Source organism: Dunckerocampus dactyliophorus, chromosome 2 (genome assembly GCF_027744805.1).
Source record: "Dunckerocampus dactyliophorus isolate RoL2022-P2 chromosome 2, RoL_Ddac_1.1, whole genome shotgun sequence".
Classification (NCBI taxonomy): Eukaryota; Metazoa; Chordata; class Actinopteri; order Syngnathiformes; family Syngnathidae; genus Dunckerocampus; species Dunckerocampus dactyliophorus.
In genome coordinates this window covers 3,732,292-3,754,550 of record NC_072820.1, presented here as the reverse complement: position 1 = coordinate 3,754,550, position 22,259 = coordinate 3,732,292, and the positions used below count along the sequence as shown (strand labels likewise).

Sequence of the window (22,259 nt, the reverse complement as noted above, 5' to 3'; positions counted from 1 at the left end):
TACCGCACCTACCGTGTTGGGAGTGTGGCCCAGAGTTACGAACGTTATACGGCAACCGGATCGCCTCGACCTCATGGCGGTAGCCGATATTATCCGATCTTCAAAATTCAGCAGATCGGCAGCCAATCTTGAAGATCGGCTCGGGACATCCTAACTTGAAAAATGCAGGTTTCTTTGCTTAATTAGGTCAATTAGCTTAACACAGATATTGAATAAACATCTCCCTCATAGAGTTTTCTTTTTACTTTTATAACACATATAGGTTTATCGATTCATAGAATAGATCATTTGTTGCAAGTTCTGAAGAGGTCTCACCTTGTAGAGAGAAGACAACTTGACATGAGCACTGAGCTCATTCCGGTATTTTTCCTCCATGCTGCTCAGCTCATCCTTCGCCTGGAAGCCATGCAGACAGTATGAGCAGTCACTTCATACATGGATAATATTCCATGCTTCAACACATACTTATATTTACTATGGATACAGGAGGTCCTCGGTCTACGTACGAGTTCCTGTGTTGCAAGTTAAGCTTTAGTGTATCATTTACACCTAAATTATACGAACACATTAGTCACTCACACTGAATACAGAACACATGAAGCACATATAAAATACAGTAATAAAAATATGAAATCGAATAATTACATGAAACAGGAGAAAAAGAGATATCATTAAAGATACCATCAATCTTTATCCTTCAAGTCGAATGGCTTACACCAAGCATGTGGCCAACGTTGGTCAGCGTTTCTCCACTTTCTGAGCATTTTACAATGTCTAATTTCACTTCACTTTTCACTTTCCTTTTCTTTGAGACATTGGGAGACTTAATGGAGGTTAAAGTTACAAAATTCCTCATTCCTCAGCGGGTGACACCTCATTCCACCTACACATTCTTCCACCGTGCACACAACTCTCTTTTTCCTTTGGTACAATATTAAATGCTTCATGGGAGTGCATCCTACTTTGCAGTCACAGCTTTGCCCATAGTTCTATATACGCTAAACAGGGACGAGTATATACGTTACAGGTAGAGTACATGGGCTATACTGGTGCATACAGTAGATACGTTTACCGACCTGTTTCAGTTTGTTGTTGAGGTCTTCAGCTATTTTATGCTTGCTTTCGCTGGCCTGCTTCAGAGAACTGAGCTGACTTTCCAGTCTGGTCAACTATTGGTGAGAAATCAGTTTAAGTTCAGTTTAATATGTTTAACAGTCACACCACACGTTATAAACACAACAAAGACAAATGTGTTCCCAGCGGCGGCAGCATAGGAAGTAAAGTAACCAGAGCAATGCATTCCTAATCTTCATCACCAAGTTTATTTGAAATTTCAAATAATGCGATAACGTAGGTGATGATCGTTAATGGGATTCTGTGGATCCCCGCATATTTGCAATTCAGCATTCATGGCTCTGCAAATTTGCGGTTTTCTCATACAAAAAAAACGGCTTTCCACTATATGTAATTGATGTAATTGAGCACTACAAAATAAAAGCTGCCACACCTTAAAAATGAGTTGGTTTTTTTTTTACTTGAAGACCATTTTAAGCAATATATTGTATGAATGGATATGATATATACATACATATATAGATTCTTATTTACGTAGATATTGACCACAATCAGTTTGAAAACAATTTAAAATATTATAAAAATGTTTCACTGTGCTTTATTTTGATAAGCACGCACCGTAAGTCTGCCTTGCTGGCACTTGCTCATATGTGACCAGATACGCGACACGTCTTGTGTTGACTTTCACTTTGTTTCTTATTATCGGGAGAATGAACAATAGCCCGTAAAATGTGTAGACAATTGACGACAGCTTGTCACATGCAAAGCCTATCTATGACAGCGTGTGTGATCGCTCACGTTTCAATCTCATTTCACTTTCACCTTCTCATTTACATGCCTGGCTGATAGCTCTAGATAGCTTGTTTTTGTCCCACGGGCAAGCTACTGTCATCATCACAACTTACTTTTTTCAAGTGTTGCCTTAACAATCTTGCTCTCTTGTTATCATAATGCTTATGGCTTGTCTTCAAAACACTAGTTGTGTGTCGAAGTTGTGCAACAGAAACACGTAGTGCGTACAGCTTTAGACAGTGATGCTATCACAGGGGTCTCCGACAGGTAGCTCACCAGATGATGTTGAGCAGTTTACTAAACAATATTTGCTTCACCTCTTAGTATTTTATAATTGTTTTCTTCAAACATGACTCCTGTATTTAATGACAAGTACAATTTAAATGTTGGCGGTGCTCTCAGCAACTTTGCCATTAAATTAACAGTTTTGCAATGTCCTCCGTTCATGTTCTGCTAGTTGTTAAAAAACGTTAAATAAGTTAATAAATAAATAAGTAATTAAAAAATTGCTATTTCTTATAAAAAATAAAAAAATTAAAATGCAGAGGTATGGGTATGGCTTTTATTTTGTAGTGGTGGGCAAGCCACAATCAATTACATGTAGCGGAAACCCTTATGGTAAACATCTACCGCTGCTTAAAAAAAAAGCCCACAATTTTTAAATGTTGACGTCTTTATGCGTCACTGATAACGTTTTTTCATCAAGTGTTGAGATTTTGCACTTTTTCGGCAGTCGTTGAGCGCACCATTGTTATGTGCTGGGACAGGCTACACCGTGACTCCGATTCCATCTGTTCATCAATCATCTTACATTATTATTCAATAGTGGTGAGTACTAGTGTTTAATAAGTGTTTAAGTCTTATGAATAATGGCAACTGAAGAAAGAAGGGAAGGGAGCAAAATCTAATAATAATTAGATAAGATAAGATAATTCCAACTTTAAGTTAAATCCATGCGAGAAAAAAGAAAAGAGCCAAAACATCTACTAATGTAGTTTATGGACTTTTCACTACACATTTGTGCGTTACCTGCTCAGTCTTGCTCTTCAGACTACCCCGCAGCTCCAGAATCTCTTTGCCCGTTTCTCTGTTGGTGTTTAGCAGTTCTTCCGTTTTGGTCTTCAGCTCTGCCGACAACCACTCAATTTTCTTATCCAGTAGCTCCTTTTCCTGCTCCATACGTTTCTCCCGGTGCTACAAGAACACGCACAACCAGGACACGCAATGTTGATTATTCCAGTCGTAATAGTAGCACGTAGTATTGAGTGTGTTACCATGAATGCAAACATACGTGTCATCCCATCACATATGTGATGTGATGTCATCTAAATTTGTTTAAAAATGAAATAACTGTAAATTGGATCAATAATGTGCAGCTATCTCGGAACGAGCACGGTTCATGATCATTAAACACCACCCTCTGTGTTCGATGCATCCAGGAAAGACAGTGGACCTGCTTGTGCATTAATGTAAACATTGCCGCAGAAACATACTGACAATGTACCTTATGATCAGAAAATCCCTCATATGTTACAGGTGCATGGTGTAAGACTCATTTTGACACAACTCTGACCAGCAGCCATTTCCGTGTATACCTGCACAGATGCCTCAGAGGACTGGAGCTCGTCCAGTTTTAACTGCAGCTCAACCTTGACCTTGTTGGTCTCTATCAGTTTCTCATTCAGATGCTTTACATTTTCTGTAAATGAACAAATGTATAAAGAAAGAAAAATGACATCTCACATATGTTGAGATAAAATATTGTGTTTGTAATCTGTCTGCTTTTTTTGCTGTGCAGTGGACCCGTTTTTCCCGTCTTACCCGTGAGGTTGTCCACCTCTTGAGTTCTCTTCTCCAGCATCCTCGCCAGTTCTCTTTTTTCTGCCTCAAGCTCATACCTGGCTTTGGATTGCTGCATTCAAACACAGGGATAGGCAGCTGTTATAAAACCGCAACAAGGATTATCATTCTATAACCTTGGCACATGTGCATGTTTACCTGCGGTGGGGCTTTATCTTCAGGAGTGTCTCCATCTATTCCCTTTAGAGTACTAAGCTCTTCACCTGCACAATCAAAGCATATGATATATAATCAATGGCTATGTAATGTATAACAACTCCATTGAAAACTCACTTAGTCTTTTATTTTCCTCCTTGACTGTCTGCAGGTCTCTGGTGGCTGACAGGATCTGCTCCTGACTCTCCCCAAGTTTCTTCTCAATGTCAAAATACTGCTGTTCTGTAGGTGAAAGACAACAATGCCCAATGGCACCAATCATAGTCCATTTCTATGTACTCTAAACGAAAACCTGACCAGTCACAAAACTAACAGAACACTTAACACGCAAACTTTCCACTAAATGTAACGTGCTTTCTTTTCGACACAACGTAAAACAGTTGAGTTTACAAAAAAAAGCTTCTGGTTGAATCAGTCCGCCAAAGTTAGCAATGTAGCTAACGTTAGCCGGCAGTAGCAATGACGTTACACATGGTCGACAGAGTTTATTGATTAGTTCACCAGAAAACAGATGAAGAACATTAGAATACATTAAATGTAAAAATATATACAGTAAACACACGTGTGTGTGTGTTTGTGCGTGCGTGTCACCCACGCACCACTATCCGCTTTGATTCGCTCCTGCTGAGTCTTGAGCGCCTCGTTAGCATTCTGTAGCTCCGTTACAAACTTCTCCAGCTTATTTTGGACGCCTTTGGGGAGTTTATTCAGCTCCGACCGCTCCAATGCCTGTAGCAGGACGACCGCCATCTCTTCAACTATTCCAGCACAAAGTTATTACAATTATTTACGCCAGCGCTGCCGAAATAAGAGTGTCTTACTCATAACGCACCAATACCGATACGAGCCAGTCTGTGAAAGTCTAATATTCGACCACACATCAACAGGAAGTTGGCGATACACTTTCAAAATAGAACACAGATAACTCCTCGGAATAGCATGCAGCATGGTCTGTTGCGTCTATGTTGTTACGGCCTGTAAGAAGTGTTTGAATATATAAACCTCACCGTGGTGCGTTATTATGATTAAAAACAAGTTACTAGTTTTGTTTATACTCATTATGTTACTTTTATCTTGAAGTAAAAACTTAGTCTTAGGTATTACGGCAGCGACATGCGACGGAAGTCTAAATATAACGCAAAGCATTGTGGTAAATACAGTTTTTGTTCTTCTGATGACCCACCACAAACTGTCAGGATTTGCAGTCAGTCCCTTGTCTTTTAATGTATATTTTTGCATGTGCCCTCCTTATTGTATGCATTTTCGACACGGTACATTGATTGGCCATTGTTCAAGGACGTTCCCGTGACCGTCTATCGTAAGCGTATCGCATTTACCTGCTTGCTAAAGTTTGACATATAGCCCTGATTCTGTATGACGCCAAACTAGATTTCAACAGAGGAAACTGTGTTTTTTAAACATTTATTAATTCACAGCCAAGTCCAACTAAGTCAACTTTTGACAGTCTTATGTTTTGTTTTGTTTTTGTCATGTCTGCATTCGACACTCCTTTTTGTTGCAGCCTCACAATGAAAAAACATTGAATAGCTCTGTATTAGTGTAATGTATCTTTTGTTTTCACCATCAGGCAACATGGGCCGCGGTTACACAGTAGACGATACCGTGGAGGTATATCTCTCCAAACTGTGTGATCAGCAAGCAGATAACATCACAGGTCTGCTCATTGGACAGGTCAGTTCAAGTATTAACATCTGTTATGGAGGACCGTTGAGCTCATGGTCAATTGTATGCACTGTATACATCAGATTACTACATTGTAGTCCTTGCTAATAAATGTGTAAATTGCAGATAATGAGGACAGGAGCCATTCCGCTGGCGTCATTTGCTTGTTGTAACTCCCTCAAAATAAACTTGGATTTCTTTCATTCTTTTTCTAGAGGTGCACAATATCTCCGATCACCAATGACAGATAACTAGATAATCGACTTTTTACATTTTGATTTAAGTGTAGTTTGTGCACACCTGGGGGTGGGAAGGACTGGAACAAATTAGGATTTGACCAACAGTACCTGTTGATTTGTCCTAATCGAATATCATGACATTACTACTACGTACTACCTGTCATATCTACGACAGGCCGTTAAATGTCACAGGCAGGAGGAAAAAGGAGCGCTTGATTTGCTCACCCTCGCAGTACGGGTAATCTTGCATCATCATTGGAGCGTTTTTTAAAAATGATTGGTTATCTGAGCTATTTTTAATGTCATTGGATTGATTTGTGTGACGTTATAATTCCCTCATAAGATATCTTATTAACGTGCACCACTAATTTTTTCATCTGTAAATCTGATAATACACATATTAAACTACTCAATGTGCAGAACAAAAAAAAATACAGCTGATTTCATTGTGCATTTACAGTATACATTTTATTTTCTGGGGACACAAATGAATGGCCCACAAATTGTGTAATGTGAAGCCGGATATGCCGGTAATGTTTAAAGAGCATAGTGCAATCAAATCATTCCTTTATTATTTTACATTTCAGAGCTCACCTCAAAGGGATTTTGTTGTCATGGCATGCAGGACACCTTCAAGGCACGAGGGCCTTGTTGGTGTTGGAAAGACCTTGGACAAGGAGTGGATCAACGAGCATGCTAGACAGGTACGACACAAAGCACACCCACTGGGTCTTTAGAAAGTAAAATAAAAGTAGTTGTACATTTAAAATATGGGCCAGGTCTGTATGTAGGAATAGGGACTGACTGCTCCTTTTTTTTTCAGGTGTCCAGAATGTTGCCTGGGGGTTTGTCTGTTTTAGGAGTCTTTGTCATCACTGATGCAGATGCCAAGGACACATTAACTTCACTTCGGCAGGTGAGGTGAATTTGAACACTTCTTAGGGGCTCGCAGCCTGGATTTGGTTTATTGTCAGGTTCAGAACCAGCGACAAAACACTCACTCCAATCAATGACTGACAGTCGTTTAGTTTATTTCTTATGTCCCATGTGTGACTTTTTCTTGTCAAAACCTAAGCCAACAATACACATAACATTTACCAAGGTGAGAAATGTATCCGTTGTCAGTTGTAATGTCAATAGCTCAGTAGTAATAGTAGTAGTAGTTACATTTATTGACATAATTAGTACCGTAATTTCCGGACTATACTGTAGAGCGCACCGGTATATAAGCCGCACTCACTAAACTTAGAGACAAAAATATTTGTACATGTGAGTGTAGGCTGCACCGGTCTATAAGCTGCAGGTGTCCACGTTGAAACATGGCACACATAAAGATGTTTAACAGAAAGATTTTTTAAACTTTGAATTAAATAAATGCTTTTTTTCAAAGAGTGCCGGACAGTGTGTCTAACACAGCTGGTCACACAGTAGCCTACCAGAAAAGTCGTTCATTGTTGTCCTTGTCCTCCTCCCCGGTACTAAAACCACTAAAGTCGTCCTTGTCACTGTCGGACCCGAACCGCCGCACAATCACGATGTCACACGCTTGAGGCACAAATGGCTGCTCCGAAGCACACCGGATGTCACACAACCACAAATTAGCCTCATCACTGTATAAGCTGCAGGGTTGAAAGTGTGAGAAAAAAGTAGCGGCTTATACACTGGAAATTACAGTAATAACACAGGCTTGCATAAGCTAATACCACTGGTTATCTACAATTCTCCTTTGTAAAATCACAATGATTTCAGTACCGTCATTTCTGGTGTATAAGTCGCTATGTTTTTCTTAAACTTTGAATCCTGCGGCTAATTTATGGCTACCTTTTCATCTCGTGACATCTCTTTTCCTTCAGAACTACTACTAATTGTTTAAATACTGTGCCTCTTGCGAGTCAGGGAGGAAACGGTAGCACTTTCTTTGGCAGGAGCCAATCACCAGCTGCAAAGGAACTCACGACAAGCTTGTCAATCCATTGGAAATCCCAGGAGGTTGTTACTTGATATAACAGTCTGACTCATGGTGTCATCGTACAAAGAATGCTACAATCATCACACAGCAACTTAACACTCAAAAGGCAGCTAGGAAATAAACAATATGTATACGTTAAATTAGTTGTTTTTTTTATTTTACACTTGTATTGGTACTTGTGTTGTATATTTGTTAGCTACCTTTTGAGTGTTAAGTTGCTGTGTGATGATTTTAGTGTTTGTAAGATGACACCGTGAGTCAGACTGTTATATTGAGTAATGACCTCCTGCGATTTCTGATGGGTTGACAAGCTCGTCATGAATTTTCTCATAGCTCATGATTGGCTCGTGCCAAATCAAGAGCTGCCTGGTCCTCATGGACACATGCGTGCCACAATATGTCTTTTTATGACATGGGCACATGTGGCTTTCAGGCCAGTGTGGCTTATTTATGTACAAATGTGTTTTTCCTCTCTAAATTTAGTGGGTGCGGCTTACACACTGGAAATTATGGTAGTTTTGTCTTTCTACACCATCAATGTCCTGTAATCTACTCCTCATCCGCATATTACTTAATGTTACTATTGTTACCAAATCTACAGTATAACACCAAATGCCAGATCTCTCTGTGGCAATGAATGTATGGGAAACACTGCTGAAAAATATGAATTCAGTTTAAATGTTAGGACTCAACCTGAATAACTGCTTTCTAGCAGGTCTCACTCCTTAAAACATCCTGACATTTTCCCCAAATCCACAAAGAAACACACTAGCTGGTTTTGATCTTTTAAATGAATCATAATGAATGAATGATATTTTGGGTGGATGTGTTTGTTTGTGTGAAGCTGGTGTTCACGGTGCAGAGTCTGATATCTTCTGAGCATGTGTGGAAGCCCGCCGATGATGATGTCACGGACTGCCTCACGCTGCACATCAACCCCAAAACCAGAAAGTATCCTTGAGCACAGTTTTCTCACTGCTGAAAGACTGACTGACGCGTTGCTCATCTTCTTTAATCCTGCATATCAGAATTATGTGCAGGACCTTTGATACCAAAGATCCCAAGGTGAGTCCCCTGTTATGATGTTTTGTGTTGATGATACAACCCCACACATCATTAATACTGTACAAAAAGGAAAAAAGAACTCGTCCAGTAGAACACGCAGTCATGCGTTGCTACACTGAGGAAGGACAACGTCACTTTTGCTCTTTTGTAGCTTTTTTCCCTTCGTTATGTCTCCCAAGCGTGAGGCGGATTCTGCTGATGGCAGTGCGTCGAAGAAAAGGAAAGTAAAAGTGAAATGTGAAGTGACATTGTAAAATGCTGAGAAAGTGGACAAACGTGGCTGCATCTCCAGTCCAAGCCACTCAAACCACCATCCAGGATGCAGATGGCATCTTTGAACATGTGAAAGGACTACTACTATGAAATGACCCAGCGTAGTGATCTCATTATTGAGACTTCCAGGGGCGGCTCTAGCTTTTCTGAAAAGGGAGGGTGTGGAAATGGAAATGGAGCGGGGGGTCCAGGTGGGCCTCCCCCAGAAAAATTTTCCTGCAATCTCGTGATATCTGAGGCCAATTTTATGTCCTTAATTTCAAGAGTTTGGTGTTATTTTTATCCTTGGAATATATCGTTTCATCCAAAACATTCTATTTATAAAATTACCGATACTAGGAGAAATCCAAATTAGCTCAATTTCCTGAAATATTTTCCAATTTGAAGCAGCTGTAAAGTCCGAGGATTTGAGTATAATTTTATGTCACTGGGGATCGCTTTTTTGGTTAATTTTCATTGAGAATAGACAACAGTTTTCCTTATATTCATGATGCAGGAACCTTTATTTTGCACCTCCACCTGAATAGCCATGTACAGCACACGTTCAATGTCCAATGTAAATTATCAGCCTGACAGTGGGTTCACGAATAGCATGTGTCTCGGTTGCATTCTGGCATATGCGTCCACCACGCGCCCATAATTCAGAACATGTACCTTCACTGGGATTGAGTGACTGGAATCCAGGATGGTTTATCATTTTATTAGCTTTTATTGTGGCAAAAAAAATCGTGGGTGCCTCAAAACGGGCCCTCTAAATCCACGCCTGACTTCCTAATAAACCTCTCTCTCTCTCTCCCTTGCAACGCCCCTTCCAGCGTGCAAGACAACCACGGGGATAAAACTACAGTGTTGTTCTCTCTTTTTCTGTTAATTCTTGTATTTAATCTTTTTATTACTGTATTTTCTGCCCTACATGTGTTCTGTGTACAGAGCGAGTGACTTAGGTGTCAATTTAGTTACTAGTTCTGACATACACTAAAAGTCGACTCACAATACCATCGTGGGAACGGAACCCGTACGTAGACCGGGGACCTTGTGTCCAATGATTTGTGGCCCTCTGTTGGGATACCAGCAGCAAGGTTGTCAGAGATGTTACATGGCCATCACGCCTACCAGCACATATACCCTGTAACATCTATTTGGCTTTTTGTGAATTATTTTCCAGAGTATGGCCAAACCCGCTGATTGGAAATACCAGCCAGGCATATGTTCCTTCTGGTCCATGGTGACTTGTTCTGTAAATGTGGACTTATTGGTTCCGCTTCCAGACAGAAGCATCTGTTCAGAGAGCATGGATAAGTGTCTTAAGGTACTGTGTTTTGTCGCAAAGAACTTCTATGCATGTATCTATTCTGAAGGGCTTCCTTGTTTCAGGAGGCACTGAAAGTGTGGGCGCACCAGATAGAGAATGCAGTCTGTCTGATTGACGGCACGCAGCTGCCAGAGGATGCGGAGCTCGCAGCAGGACAGGTTGTACCAACACTGACTAAATATGTGGGATTCATCTCACGATGAACTGATTCAATCCCAGTCCATTTTCAAAAGACAACCCCTTCATACGGGACATTTTAGATGATTTTGACTGATCCTTCAAGCCACAAACAATATTGTGTTCTATGGCTATATAAACATGGAACTTACCAAAAGAAAGAAGGAAAAAAAAGTTTTTTCTACCTTTTTCTGTTCTTTAGAAAATCAGCGCTAGAACATAGGTAAGTTTCAGGAAAATTTCAGTTCCTGACTAGAAAAGGGACAAAAACAGCTTTTTGTGAAAGCATGACTTCACTTTGACACAAAAATGCTTTGCTTTTGTGACCACTCAAATATCAAAACAACTATACCAACATAAACTACACAAAAAGGGGTTGTTTTACATCAAAATAAGAATTTATTTACAAATATAACACCATGAACTATTTACAGTTTTCACACTTGGAACTGAAGCATGTGTGTGTGCGTGCGTGCACGCATGTTTGTGAGTGCGTGCACGCTTGTGTGTGCGTGTGCATGCGTTTAAATTTCCCTACAATGCGTAACCTTCTGCACGCTACACTCCTCCATGCTCTCCAACTTCCTCCTCCATTCTTCCGTCCACATGATCCCTGCCGAGCGCTTATCAAATGCACTTCTGACACCTTGTGGCCGTTTTCATGGCTTAAAATTGCTCTGAAGTCAGTGGGGAGTCGTGTCATCTCCTCTGAATTTATACGTAAAAGACATATGAATACATTGTTGGGATTGGGCGTTCAGGTTTATAAAAACAAATCACTACATCTTTGGTATTGAATGAGTTCATTTTGTCAGTGATTTGTGTTACAGTACAAATGTTTTTTTGTGTATGATTCCAACAGTTTTTTTTAACATGTTCTTGAGTAAAAATCGTACAGTAGATTCTCTCTATTGCATTCTCAGACCACCCACGAATGGCGAAACATCCTAAATAACTGTATTTGGATACCCGCAAGGTCCATGTGGTGCAGTTATATTGTGTGTTCCACATGTATTACTTTTGTTATGCTTCATTGCGCTGTGAGTGAGGGGGTGTTCGGTTTGATGACCTTTTGAATTTTTCCAAATTCTATTAATACTGTACCATCACCGCTATGTTGTGGTTGAATGTGGCCTATTATTAGTCAAAAATATGCATATTTAAGCAAATTGCACGTCGTTTTTTTTTTTTGCCTAAATGAAGCATTTTCCGTCATAAGAATGTCTAAATAAACTAAAATATAAAATATAAGTCATTCAGAAGACAAAGTAAAAGACATGTTGTGATATGTAGTATTCCACACTGGTCACTAGGTGTGTGTAGTGTTACACTGATGAGACAATAGCCCCTGCAGGAAATGCCGTACAGCAAACGGAAGTAAAAAAAAAAAATACAAGGCACTCTCCCAATGCTAACATTGATATATGAGGTGAAAGAAAAAGGGTAAAAATACAGTATAGTAGTCTCAGTGTGCAGCGTGGGACAAAGTTACATGGTGCGTTCAAGGACCTTCGAACAAAGTCACCACTCGCAACAAACAACTTCAACATAAAAACTGGGGGATTTTGTAAGTGTACTGTATATTATTTTTTTAATAAAATGGCCCAATTTTTCACAGTTGATATCCATTTGCATAAAATCTGATGTAGTTATTTACAAGTTATTTCATTTTTTTTTAAGTGTTCCCACGGCCCGGTGGCTGGATGTGATGTGCTCTTTTACACGTTTGGAAATACTGCAAGAATGATACTTTTATACAATTGGCTTCTTTATTTTAGAATGTAAGATTCATGTCAACATCAACAAATGCAACCATTGAATCGTATCGGATCGTTCTGTTTTTAAAAGAAATGGCATTTGAATGGTATGTTAACCCGTGTAACTACAGGTAGATGCGTATGGAATAATCTACCACAAATAGAATTTCCGTCCCGAGTTATTATGAGCAAAGAGGGGTTGTGTTCAAAGACACCACGTAACTTCAATTAAGTTCACATATCTTGAGTGTATTGTTTGGGATTTCCGAGGATACCTAAATTAAGCGCATTGTACTTATGTAGTAAGCGTTACAAAGAGTGAAGAATATCCACTTACTGTTTATTGCATACATTACACTAGACCACAGAACCAGACCACATGTTAGGTCCCTTGCTCAGTAATACATTAGTCTGGAAGCAGACTCGCATCTCTCCACCAACTACTGGAGCTGCAAGTTCTTTTAGTCTGAAGCATGATTGGAACCAAGCCCAGCCTTGACGGACTGAGTTCCTGCCGCCCCATACTGCACTGTTCAGAGAGTCTGTCAAGGAAAGATTTGCTGCTGGCTTCAAACTAGTTAAGAGACTAGAAAGGTTTTTTTAAGAATAATGAGAGGTCAAATTTGTATGCAAGGAGACAAATGACTACACAGACAGCTTTGAGAGAGAAATATCTTCCACAGAGAGTGATGTTACTATATAGGAGGTGCCTATGCAAGGGGAAGGGTGATCTAAAATGAAAAGCTAAAGCTATATCTCACATGCCCAGACCCCCAAGGCTTTTGGAATTAGGAGTAGAGCATATGGAGGACGTCTACGCTAAGGACTCTATTAAAACACACAGTACTAGGGGTGTCACAAGACGGCCAATTCACGAGATGAGACATTGCATGAAGTAGGATCCACGGGAATAAGACAAGATGACATTTTAACATGAATTTTAAGAAAAGTACAATAAAAAAAATTTGTCTGGACAAACTAATTGAACTGAGTCAAAAACAATGCAGGTGTGTTTTGAAATGTTTATTGTCCCATAAATTGATGCTTATCGTCAACATTTTTTGAGACCGAATAAACCACTGTTATGATAATATATTATAATAATAATACTGTAATAATACAGCTTACTGTTTTTGTCTTATCTACTTGTCTTTGTCTATTTACGTCAGGACTGTCCAGCTGTCCTTTCATATTTATAATTTTAAACAAATTTATAATAAAATAATTTTAGCTTTTTCTAGTTATGTTATGACTTTTTGCTGTATTTGTCCCCTTTTGCTGGGGTTTTGTTTATTTCTGCAATGAGCCACATTCCACAGATGGCCCCTGCGCCACACTTTGGACACCCATGCATGTTTTGCCAGGAAGGGGTGTGTGTCCAAGCTCTACCTGCTTGGCGATGTTGGTTGGGGGCTGGGTTGCATTGCGGAGGGTTTTTTTTTTACGGCTTTCAGACGTGCATTGCACGGCATTATGGCGCACGGCGACATCCGTGCCCTGTCACTTCCACACTTAAATAGCGTACCTCCATCTTTTCATCTCGCGACACCCCTAAAACATAGCAGTATCGAACATCACATGTTAGCACATCAGAGAGCCTCATATAACAGAACACAACTAATAAAGCACATTACATTTTCTATGAACACATTTTTCTAACAGTTTCACATTCATTCCATGAAAAAAGGTGTAAGTGGGGTAGTAATGTGTCTACTCCATGACAATGATAATTAAAGGCAAGCCAACAGTGCCATTACATACATTAGATAGCCCTAATAGCTAAAGTCAAGTACTGTAGCTGCTAACTGACATCTTGTTGTGAATTTTGCAGAAGAGGAACATGAGACAGACGTTTGCCGCTAAGCTGCTCATCACACCGGTAATACACAAACGCATTTAATACATCTCTATACTGTAGGGGTTAGAAGGAAAGATACAAAGATTCAGGATTATTGTCTGAATGGAGACGTGATCTTTCTGCACGACAGGAAGAGCACAGGTTAACAAATATGGTCCGGCCGTGCGGAGGCAGCTTGTCAGTCAGAGGGACCATCCACAGCCGAGCTTACCTGCACAGCAACAAACCCAAGGCCAAACTGGCGGAGAAGGTAACTTTTTTTTTTTTCTAGGGCAGTAGACATTTTTGTGAGGAAAAATCATTTTGTCATGAAACGTTCAATATATTCATTCAGCTGCTTAAGAGAGACGTGCTCTCTTCGATGGTCACCAGAGTTCACATGTTGCTTGAAGAGCTGCTGAGCTCAGAAGAAGACATCAAGGGACTCAGCAGAGACAAACAAGGGACAGGTACGTCTCCGGCATGATGTACTCAACTCATGCTTTACCAACCGTAGTCACATGACTGCCGGATCCCTTTTTACAGGCTTGCTGATGGTCAAGTAAAATGCACAGGGGCTGCAACCCCCCGCAGACCACCCACAAATCAGCAAATGTAACCGCTGAATCGTATCTAATTGAATCGTTTGTACACGTTATCAAATCGTATGAAATCGTTCTGTTTCTAAAATGTATGGTTTTTGTATGGTATCTTAACCCGTGTATCTAGATGCGTATGGAACGGTCTACAGAGATTTACATCTCTACTTAATATGAGGAATGAAGGGTTGCGTTCAAAGACACCGCGTAACTTAAGTTTAATTCACATGTTTTAAGTGTATTTGGGGGGATTTCCGCGCATACTTACATGCAGTAAATTGTACTTCCGCAGTAAGATCTATGTTAAGGAGTGATAAGAATATCCACTTGTTGTTTTTCTGTGTCTTTCTGCTTATTTAGACCATACATACATACATAATAAAGATGTTGTGATGTTGGGAGTGTCAGTGAATGCAACTCGCTGTGGTCTCGGGACAATGAGGAAGTGTGGTTCAAAGAACGAGCTGACGAGAGAGGTGTGAGTGAGTTGGACATACCTATAACGTACCTATAAGCTGTTGGAATTGCACTGCTGTTGATGTGTTCAGGTCAGAATAAAGTTATGAAGGAGCAGCAAACTGTGTGGCTCTGTGGGGACACGACACTGTGCAGAGAGATGTGGCTTACCATGATGTGTATGCGTTAGTTACACTAAAAAAATTAACTTAGTTAATAAAATAGTTACTGCCATTTACACGCCATTTTGACAGCCCTACTAAATATACAGTGGTGTGAAAACGTTTGCCCCCTTCCAGATGCCTTATTTTTTTGCATGTTTGTCACATTTGAATGTTTCAGATCATCAAGGAAATGCAAATATTAGTCAGGGACGACACGGCTGAACATAAAATGCAGTTTTTAAATGAACGTTTTTATTATTAAGGGAGGAAAAAAAGCAATTGCCCCCTAAACGTAATAACTGTTTGGCCCACCCTTAGCAGCAACAACTGCAATCAAGAGTTTGTGATAACTTGCAATGAGTCTCTTCTCTCTCTAGGAAATAAACATCCAAGCCTTCGTATTCTCAAATGAATGATCTATTCAAATGTCTTTCAGAGCAATTCTGCCTCCCTCACCGTGTCTTTGCGCCTGTAAAAGCGAGCGGGCCTTTGTTTGTGTGTGACTACCAGTTCAACGACGAGGACCCAACTGAGGTGATTGACAGGTTGAAAGAAATGCTGGACATTGACACAGCAGATAAAGACTTGGATACTAAGTTGGAGATTGCTGCTGAAATCCTTAAACCAGCAGGTGGGAAATTGTTTTTTTGGGCTTATTTTTCAATGTTATGTTATGAATAATACAGTGGAACCTAAATGGTCAAGCATTCGCTGTGAGGTAGGGGTGTCACGAGACACCCAACTCAAGATGATACATGAGATTGGGTCTACAAGAACGAGACAAGAGTTTGGCATTACTTTTAAGAAAAGTACAATGAAAAAAATACTATGACAATATACTCCAATCTACTCATTTAATTTTTACTACGTTACACTCTTTTGCACTCAGACTGTAAGAGTGACACAAGGGCTCTTTCCGTTCGTGCCGTTGTTCTATGGAACAAACGTACTAAGGTGCTGAAAGCAATGCACAGAGTGAACCCTTTTTCTGTGCGTTTGGAGGTGAGAGACGAGGAAAACAGACGCGCATGCACCTGGCAGTATATTGATTATGCACTTCATTTTCATTGATTGTGATTCATTCTTTCATTCATTTATTTATTTATTTATTATCGTCTCAGGCCTAGTGCCAACAAATGAGAAATCTTGTCATGTTTTATTCTGGTGAGATCTTCTGACGCCCTTACTGTCAGGTGTACTGCCAGCCATTTAGACAATAATGGTTTTGTCTCCTCCTGTGCAACTTTAGAGGCATATCTTTGAGCAAATCTAAGGCTGATTCCAGTTTTTACACCTCCCCAGCACACGTGAATTTTCAGGTTCCACTGTATTTTAGAATTGTACGTGTCTTTAAAGTTTTTCAAAGTGGTTACGATATTGATCATTATGTTTTAATGATCATGTTTTTTTTTTAGATTGCTTATTTCCAGAGGCCCCTGTTGAAAATGTTGAAGTACAAGCGCCTATCAGAAACCGCTACATAGGTAAAACACAGTGCTTTTGTTTGCTGTATTTCTTGTTAGGTGCCACAGTAATAAATTGGATTTATATATTGTCTCATTTGATCACGATATTAGCCAAATCTCACAACATGCTCAGCTTTATAGTGACTCCTGGTGGAACATTTGTATTCTGATTCTGCTCTTCTGTGTTGTTCAGGTGTTGCCATGGCTACAGTCGTTGCCCTACTCGCTGCGGCTGCCTCAATTCTCTCTCTCAATGACATTTGACACACATGCATACCAAAATAAAATGTATATGGTTGAGGGGAAGCGAGCCATGTGTCAGATATTTTTATAGGTGTCATACACATATATATGTATACATATACAGTATATGTGTATACACTCCTGATCAAAATCTTAAGACCAGTTGAAAAATTGCTCGAATTTGCATTTTGCACATTTGGATCCTAATGAGGTTTTAAGTAGAGCTACAATATGCAAAAGAAAGAAGGGGAAGCGAGACAAAAAGCACTTTGAAAAAGTAATTTATTGAAAACAACAATTAAACTGAAATCGGCTGGTTATCAGCTGATCAAAAGTTTAAGACCATCGCTCAAAAAACAACAAAAAACTCTACAAACCAGAACAAAAAATGTTGTCAGTAGGACTCAGTAATGAGTAGCTCCACCGTTCTTGTTAACCACTTTGGGCATGCTTGATGCGAGTGTTTCCAGGAGGCTAGTGGGAACATTGCTTCAAGTGGTGAAGATGGCTTCACAAAGGGCATTAACTGTCTGGAACTGATGGCCATTTTTATAAACTTCCCTTGCCATCCATCCCCAAGTGTTCTCTATGGGATTTAAATGAGGGGAACATGCAGGATGGTCCAAAAGAGTGATGTTATTCTCCCTGAAGAAGTCCTTTGTCAAGCGAGCATTGTGAACTGCAGCGTTGTCCTGTTGAAAAACCCAGCTGTTACCACACAGACGAGGGCCCTCAGTCATGAGGAATGCCCACTGCAACATCTGCACATAAGCAGTCCGCCGTTTGACGACCCTGCACCACCTCAAATTCCAGTGTTCCACTGAATGAAAAAACACCCTAGATCATGATGGACATCCTCCACCGTGCCGGGTAGAAAGCATCTCAGGTGGGATCTCCTTGTCATGCCAGTAACGTTGGAAGCCATCTGGACCGTCAAGGTTACATTTTTTCTCATCAGAGAATAAAACTTTTTTCCACCTTTCAATGTCCCATGTTTGATGCTCCCTGGCAAAGTCTAAACGGGCAGTTTTGTGGTGTTGAAGGAGGCGAGGTCTTTAAATTTGTTTTTTAAACCCTTTTCCCACAGATGCCGTCTGATGGTTATTGCGCTGCAGTCGGCACCAGTAAGGGCCTTAATTTGAGTGGAAGACCGCCCTGTGTCTTGATGGACAGTCAATCGGATCCTCCGGCTCAGCGCAGGTGTGATTTTTTTTTTATGGGTCTACCACTTGACTTTTTTGTTCCATAATGCTCAGGAGCTTTCAAAAAATTTGGAATGACTGTCTTACTGCGCCCAACCTCAGCAGCAATGGCACGCTGCGAGACGCCTTGCAGCTCGACAATCCGACCACGTTCAAAAAGAGAAAGCTTCTTAGCTTTAGCCATCAGGAGGGCATGACAGCCTGACAGAAAATGAAAATTTTGAGCAGATTTAGGCTTTTATAGCCTTTTTGATCAGGTGATAACCTAGTTCAGTTTTTTTCTTTTTGTTTACATTACAAGTTCCAAATGTTTTTTGTCTCACTCCCCCTTCGTGCTTTTGCATATTGTAGCTCTACTTAAAACCTCATTAAGATCCAAATGTGCAAAATGCAAATTCTAGCAATTTTTCGACTGGTCTTAAGAGTTTATAGGGTGTATATACATACAGGTATATATAGATGTATATTTATATCTATATATACTGTATGTATATGTAAAAACAAAACTTTGTGTAACATCCCACAGTGCAGTTGTGTGTGTGAGTTGACAATCATTTAATAAATGATTGTCATTTAATAAATGATTGTCTACTCACATGGAGCAGCAAAAGAACAAAGTACATACAAACAGGAGGAATGACAGCAAGACAATGTAGGAGGTGCAGCAAAGTGCATGGAAAGCACAGGATGCAATTCCAACAACATACATATTTCCAACTCACAAACATGACTTTTGTCCCTTACTTGTCGGAACAACACTCCCTCATTGTCACTACACGGCCGGGAGATGCATTCAGGGACACTGCCAACATCACAAGAACGTCTTTATATGCGTCTAAATAAACAGAAAGACAAAGAAAAACAATAAGTGGATATTCTTATCACTCAATTTGTAACCCTAAATGCGGAAGTACAATTTCCTGCATTTAAGTTTGCTCGGAAATCACAGAAAATACACTCAAAATGTGAACTCAACTTAAGTGACGTGTGTTTGAACGCATCCCCTCATAGCTCACAATAACACGGTTAAAGTGTGACTCAAATGTTCTGCTAGTATTAAAGAAACTAGTGTTAGGTAAATAGATTTTTTAAAACGTGTGGTATCTTTTAGCTTGATTGAAATCTTCAGTTCATTTGGAGCTGTTAACACATGCAAATATATATAATACATTTATCTTTCTTTCATAAAATACATTAAAAATGGGCATATTCAGACAACATTTCAAATTGATTAATTCATGTGAAACTCCTGATTAATCTGATTAAAAATTTTAATTATTTGACACTTATACTGCAGAAATATGATCTACATGTACATGTTAATAAAACGTGGTAGTAGACTTTTTCCTTCTTTAATTTACTTTTTTCCTTTCAGTGTTACCAACACTTAACAATCAACATACATAATAAGAATATGTAATAATACATCATAATAATAACCATAAGGAACAACAGAAATTTGATGTAAAAGTACTAATATGGATATTTAACATTTATTTCAGTAATGGCATTGCTAGTACATTTGATAGACTATAATCTAAATCATCCTCATCACTGATTTATCATTCATTCAACTGATCTCCCACAAAAACAAATTATCTCAAAGATGTATTGTGTGGGAGTCCCATACAATATACACTTTTAGTCTTGTCCAATGTCCTGTTTATTTACAAGAACTAATGTTATAAATCTACAACATTTTTATCACACATACCTGTCTTTGTTTTTGGGGAACTTGGTAAATGACAAATCGGGTCTTTTGGGCCGTCTATGGCTGAGCAGTGTGCCGAGGACATGTTTTCAATGCCATGTTTCTGGATTCTGCTCCCCATCATGGCGGCCAAACACGCGCAGGGCATAATACGGAAGTGGATGCCGCATCGGTTCATCTGTTCCTTGGTACATCCCGTCATTTCCAATATGATTATCATATGAGATACGGCAAATGATATTACTTGTCAGTTCCCGTATGGTAACACTGAGCGGCGCCCTATGTCTGTGCCTTGAGCAGGATTAGCTTCTACAGTAAACTTTCTTAAAACTCCTCAAAACTTGCAGCAAGGTGAGGACAATTTAATATATGATAGTAAGTCGTTACTGTAATTACAACAGGCAAGCATTGTGGATTATGTTGACGCGGCTCGGAGAAACGCCTTCTCTGGCGACTGCTAGCCGGAACGCCCAAGCAGCCTGGAGAGCAGCAGGGTCGCGTGCTACTGCCAGCCGCTTCAGAGTGAGGTGGAGGCGGCCGCACGACGACGTAAGCGCGGTTGTAGCGGTAGCCGGTGTTGCTAGACTTTCTCTCTTGGGTTGCCAACTCCCTGAAAAGTAAGGGACGCCAAGTTGGAAGGGCCTGCGGACCCTGTTTGCTTCACCCCTACCGACGCGCATCTTTACGAGTAATAGGGGAATTGTTTAAAAATATATTTTTTGTGCTAAATAATAAAAATGAAGTGCTTTAAATAAATATATTTATAAATAGAAATTTGTGTATACAGTATATATTTTTTATGTAAATGTGTATACACTAAGTCCCCTACTAACGAACATCCGACGTGCGAACATTCAGAGATACGAACACAAGCCGACTGATCTATTTTTTCATGTGTTTTGCCTTATAAGTCCATATTTATACTGCTATATGCTTGACCGGCAAACCCGTATTTATACTAGTACATGCTTGACCAGCAGAGGGCACTGTGACACTGCTAATGGGACCAACAGATACAGGAAGAGAGGAAGAGGAGTGAGGAAGGCTAAGAGTTTTATGATACAACCCAGGCAGAGCGTGTGATTAAAGTTTATGAAGAGTTAATAGGCCTGCTTAATTGTACACCACCCACAGAACCCTACCTCTTTTAGAAGAGTCTAACGACGACGACCATTTGTCCTTTTTTTCAATAACTCCTCCTCCTCCACCACAACTACATATGCTCAACCACTCCTCTTCAAAGGTAAATAACATTTATCATTACGTATTATTATATCATTTTTATTATTGTTTTTTTTTCCATTAATTATCCTCGTTTAATATTATACTGCATCCAAACTCATATTTACATACATACACATATACTGTATATGTATACACGTACATGTAGTACCTATATCATTGGTAATATTACCTTTTCTCCTACTTAAGAACAATTCGACTTAAGAACGGTCGTCTGGAACCAATTGTGTTCGTTAGTTGGGGACTTAGTGTATAAATATTTATATTTATATGTCTATACTGTATATATACATACATATATCATCCCTCGCCAATTTGGTTGAATACGACTGATCATTAGTGGAAACATGCATATGAAGCAAATGTTTCAGGGTTTCTTTTGGCCAAAATTAATCCTTTTTTTCTCCTAAATCAGGTTTCAGGTTTTTAGCTGAAAGCAAAAGTTTGATAGCAAACTTCTCACCAAGTTCCATCATTTCAGTTTTTTTCCCGGATAACAGACGAAATGAAAGCTAATAAGTGACTGGTGATCACGACACCTCCCCGCCCCCCAAAAGGCGACGATCTACTGTACATAGAAGTAAAGCAGTAACATGTTAGCGCATGAATGATTAAGATTAGGGAGGTCCTGATCTACATTTTTTGGCTTCCGATGCGATCCGATTTTGTAATAGTCTCGCCGATCCGATCCGGTAATTTGATTATAATGACCTTTTGTTACAAACATGCATTTGTGGAACTGAATATACTGTATGGTTATGAAAATAACTCTTCAAAGTATTAACAATAATGCAACCAAAGTATTGCTGAATTTACTTTTTTATTACACAGCATGACCAACAATATTGTTTGGCTTTTGTAACAAACCTCTGTGAGTCAGCTCCCTAATCCAATAAAAGATCAAATTAGAAAAAATTAGTGCGCAAAGCGTTTTAGGGGTAGGACTCATATTTGTGGTGGGATTTAGAATGTGACTTTTTTT

At 39.6% G+C, this 22,259-nt stretch overlaps 2 protein-coding genes across 3 annotated transcripts in view; one reads left to right on the top strand and one right to left on the bottom strand.

Moving 5' to 3' along the window:
- The window catches only part of LOC129177125 (nucleoprotein TPR-like), a 32,481-nt gene extending 27,733 nt beyond the window's left edge, over nucleotides 1–4,748 (bottom strand). The window contains exons 1-8 of the mRNA XM_054767910.1: nucleotides 4,482–4,748; nucleotides 4,000–4,104; nucleotides 3,865–3,929; nucleotides 3,688–3,778; nucleotides 3,462–3,565; nucleotides 2,896–3,060; nucleotides 1,077–1,169; nucleotides 316–396 (exon numbers count right to left, since the gene is read on the bottom strand). Coding sequence (XP_054623885.1) covers nucleotides 316–396; nucleotides 1,077–1,169; nucleotides 2,896–3,060; nucleotides 3,462–3,565; nucleotides 3,688–3,778; nucleotides 3,865–3,929; nucleotides 4,000–4,104; nucleotides 4,482–4,632 — 855 coding nt within the window. The 5' untranslated portion in view covers nucleotides 4,633–4,748. The remainder of the gene's footprint in view (nucleotides 1–315; nucleotides 397–1,076; nucleotides 1,170–2,895; nucleotides 3,061–3,461; nucleotides 3,566–3,687; nucleotides 3,779–3,864; nucleotides 3,930–3,999; nucleotides 4,105–4,481) is intronic.
- A 270-nt stretch (nucleotides 4,749–5,018) lies between these two features.
- odr4 (odr-4 GPCR localization factor homolog) lies at nucleotides 5,019–17,203 on the top strand. 2 transcript variants are annotated; one of them, XM_054767740.1, is made up of 14 exons: nucleotides 5,019–5,086; nucleotides 5,471–5,574; nucleotides 6,392–6,508; nucleotides 6,628–6,720; nucleotides 8,618–8,724; nucleotides 8,802–8,838; nucleotides 10,277–10,420; nucleotides 10,486–10,581; nucleotides 14,189–14,236; nucleotides 14,346–14,465; nucleotides 14,550–14,664; nucleotides 15,850–16,044; nucleotides 16,829–16,897; nucleotides 17,073–17,203. In XM_054767740.1, exons 2-14 carry the CDS (start codon nucleotides 5,476–5,478, stop codon nucleotides 17,141–17,143), a joined length of 1,311 nt encoding a protein of 436 aa, XP_054623715.1. In that variant the 5' UTR covers nucleotides 5,019–5,086; nucleotides 5,471–5,475; the 3' UTR covers nucleotides 17,144–17,203. The 2 variants fall into 2 exon arrangements, with proteins under 2 accessions (XP_054623715.1, XP_054623717.1); XM_054767742.1 differs by having other exon boundaries at nucleotides 5,061–5,200.
- The last annotated feature ends 5,056 nt before the right edge of the window (nucleotides 17,204–22,259 follow it).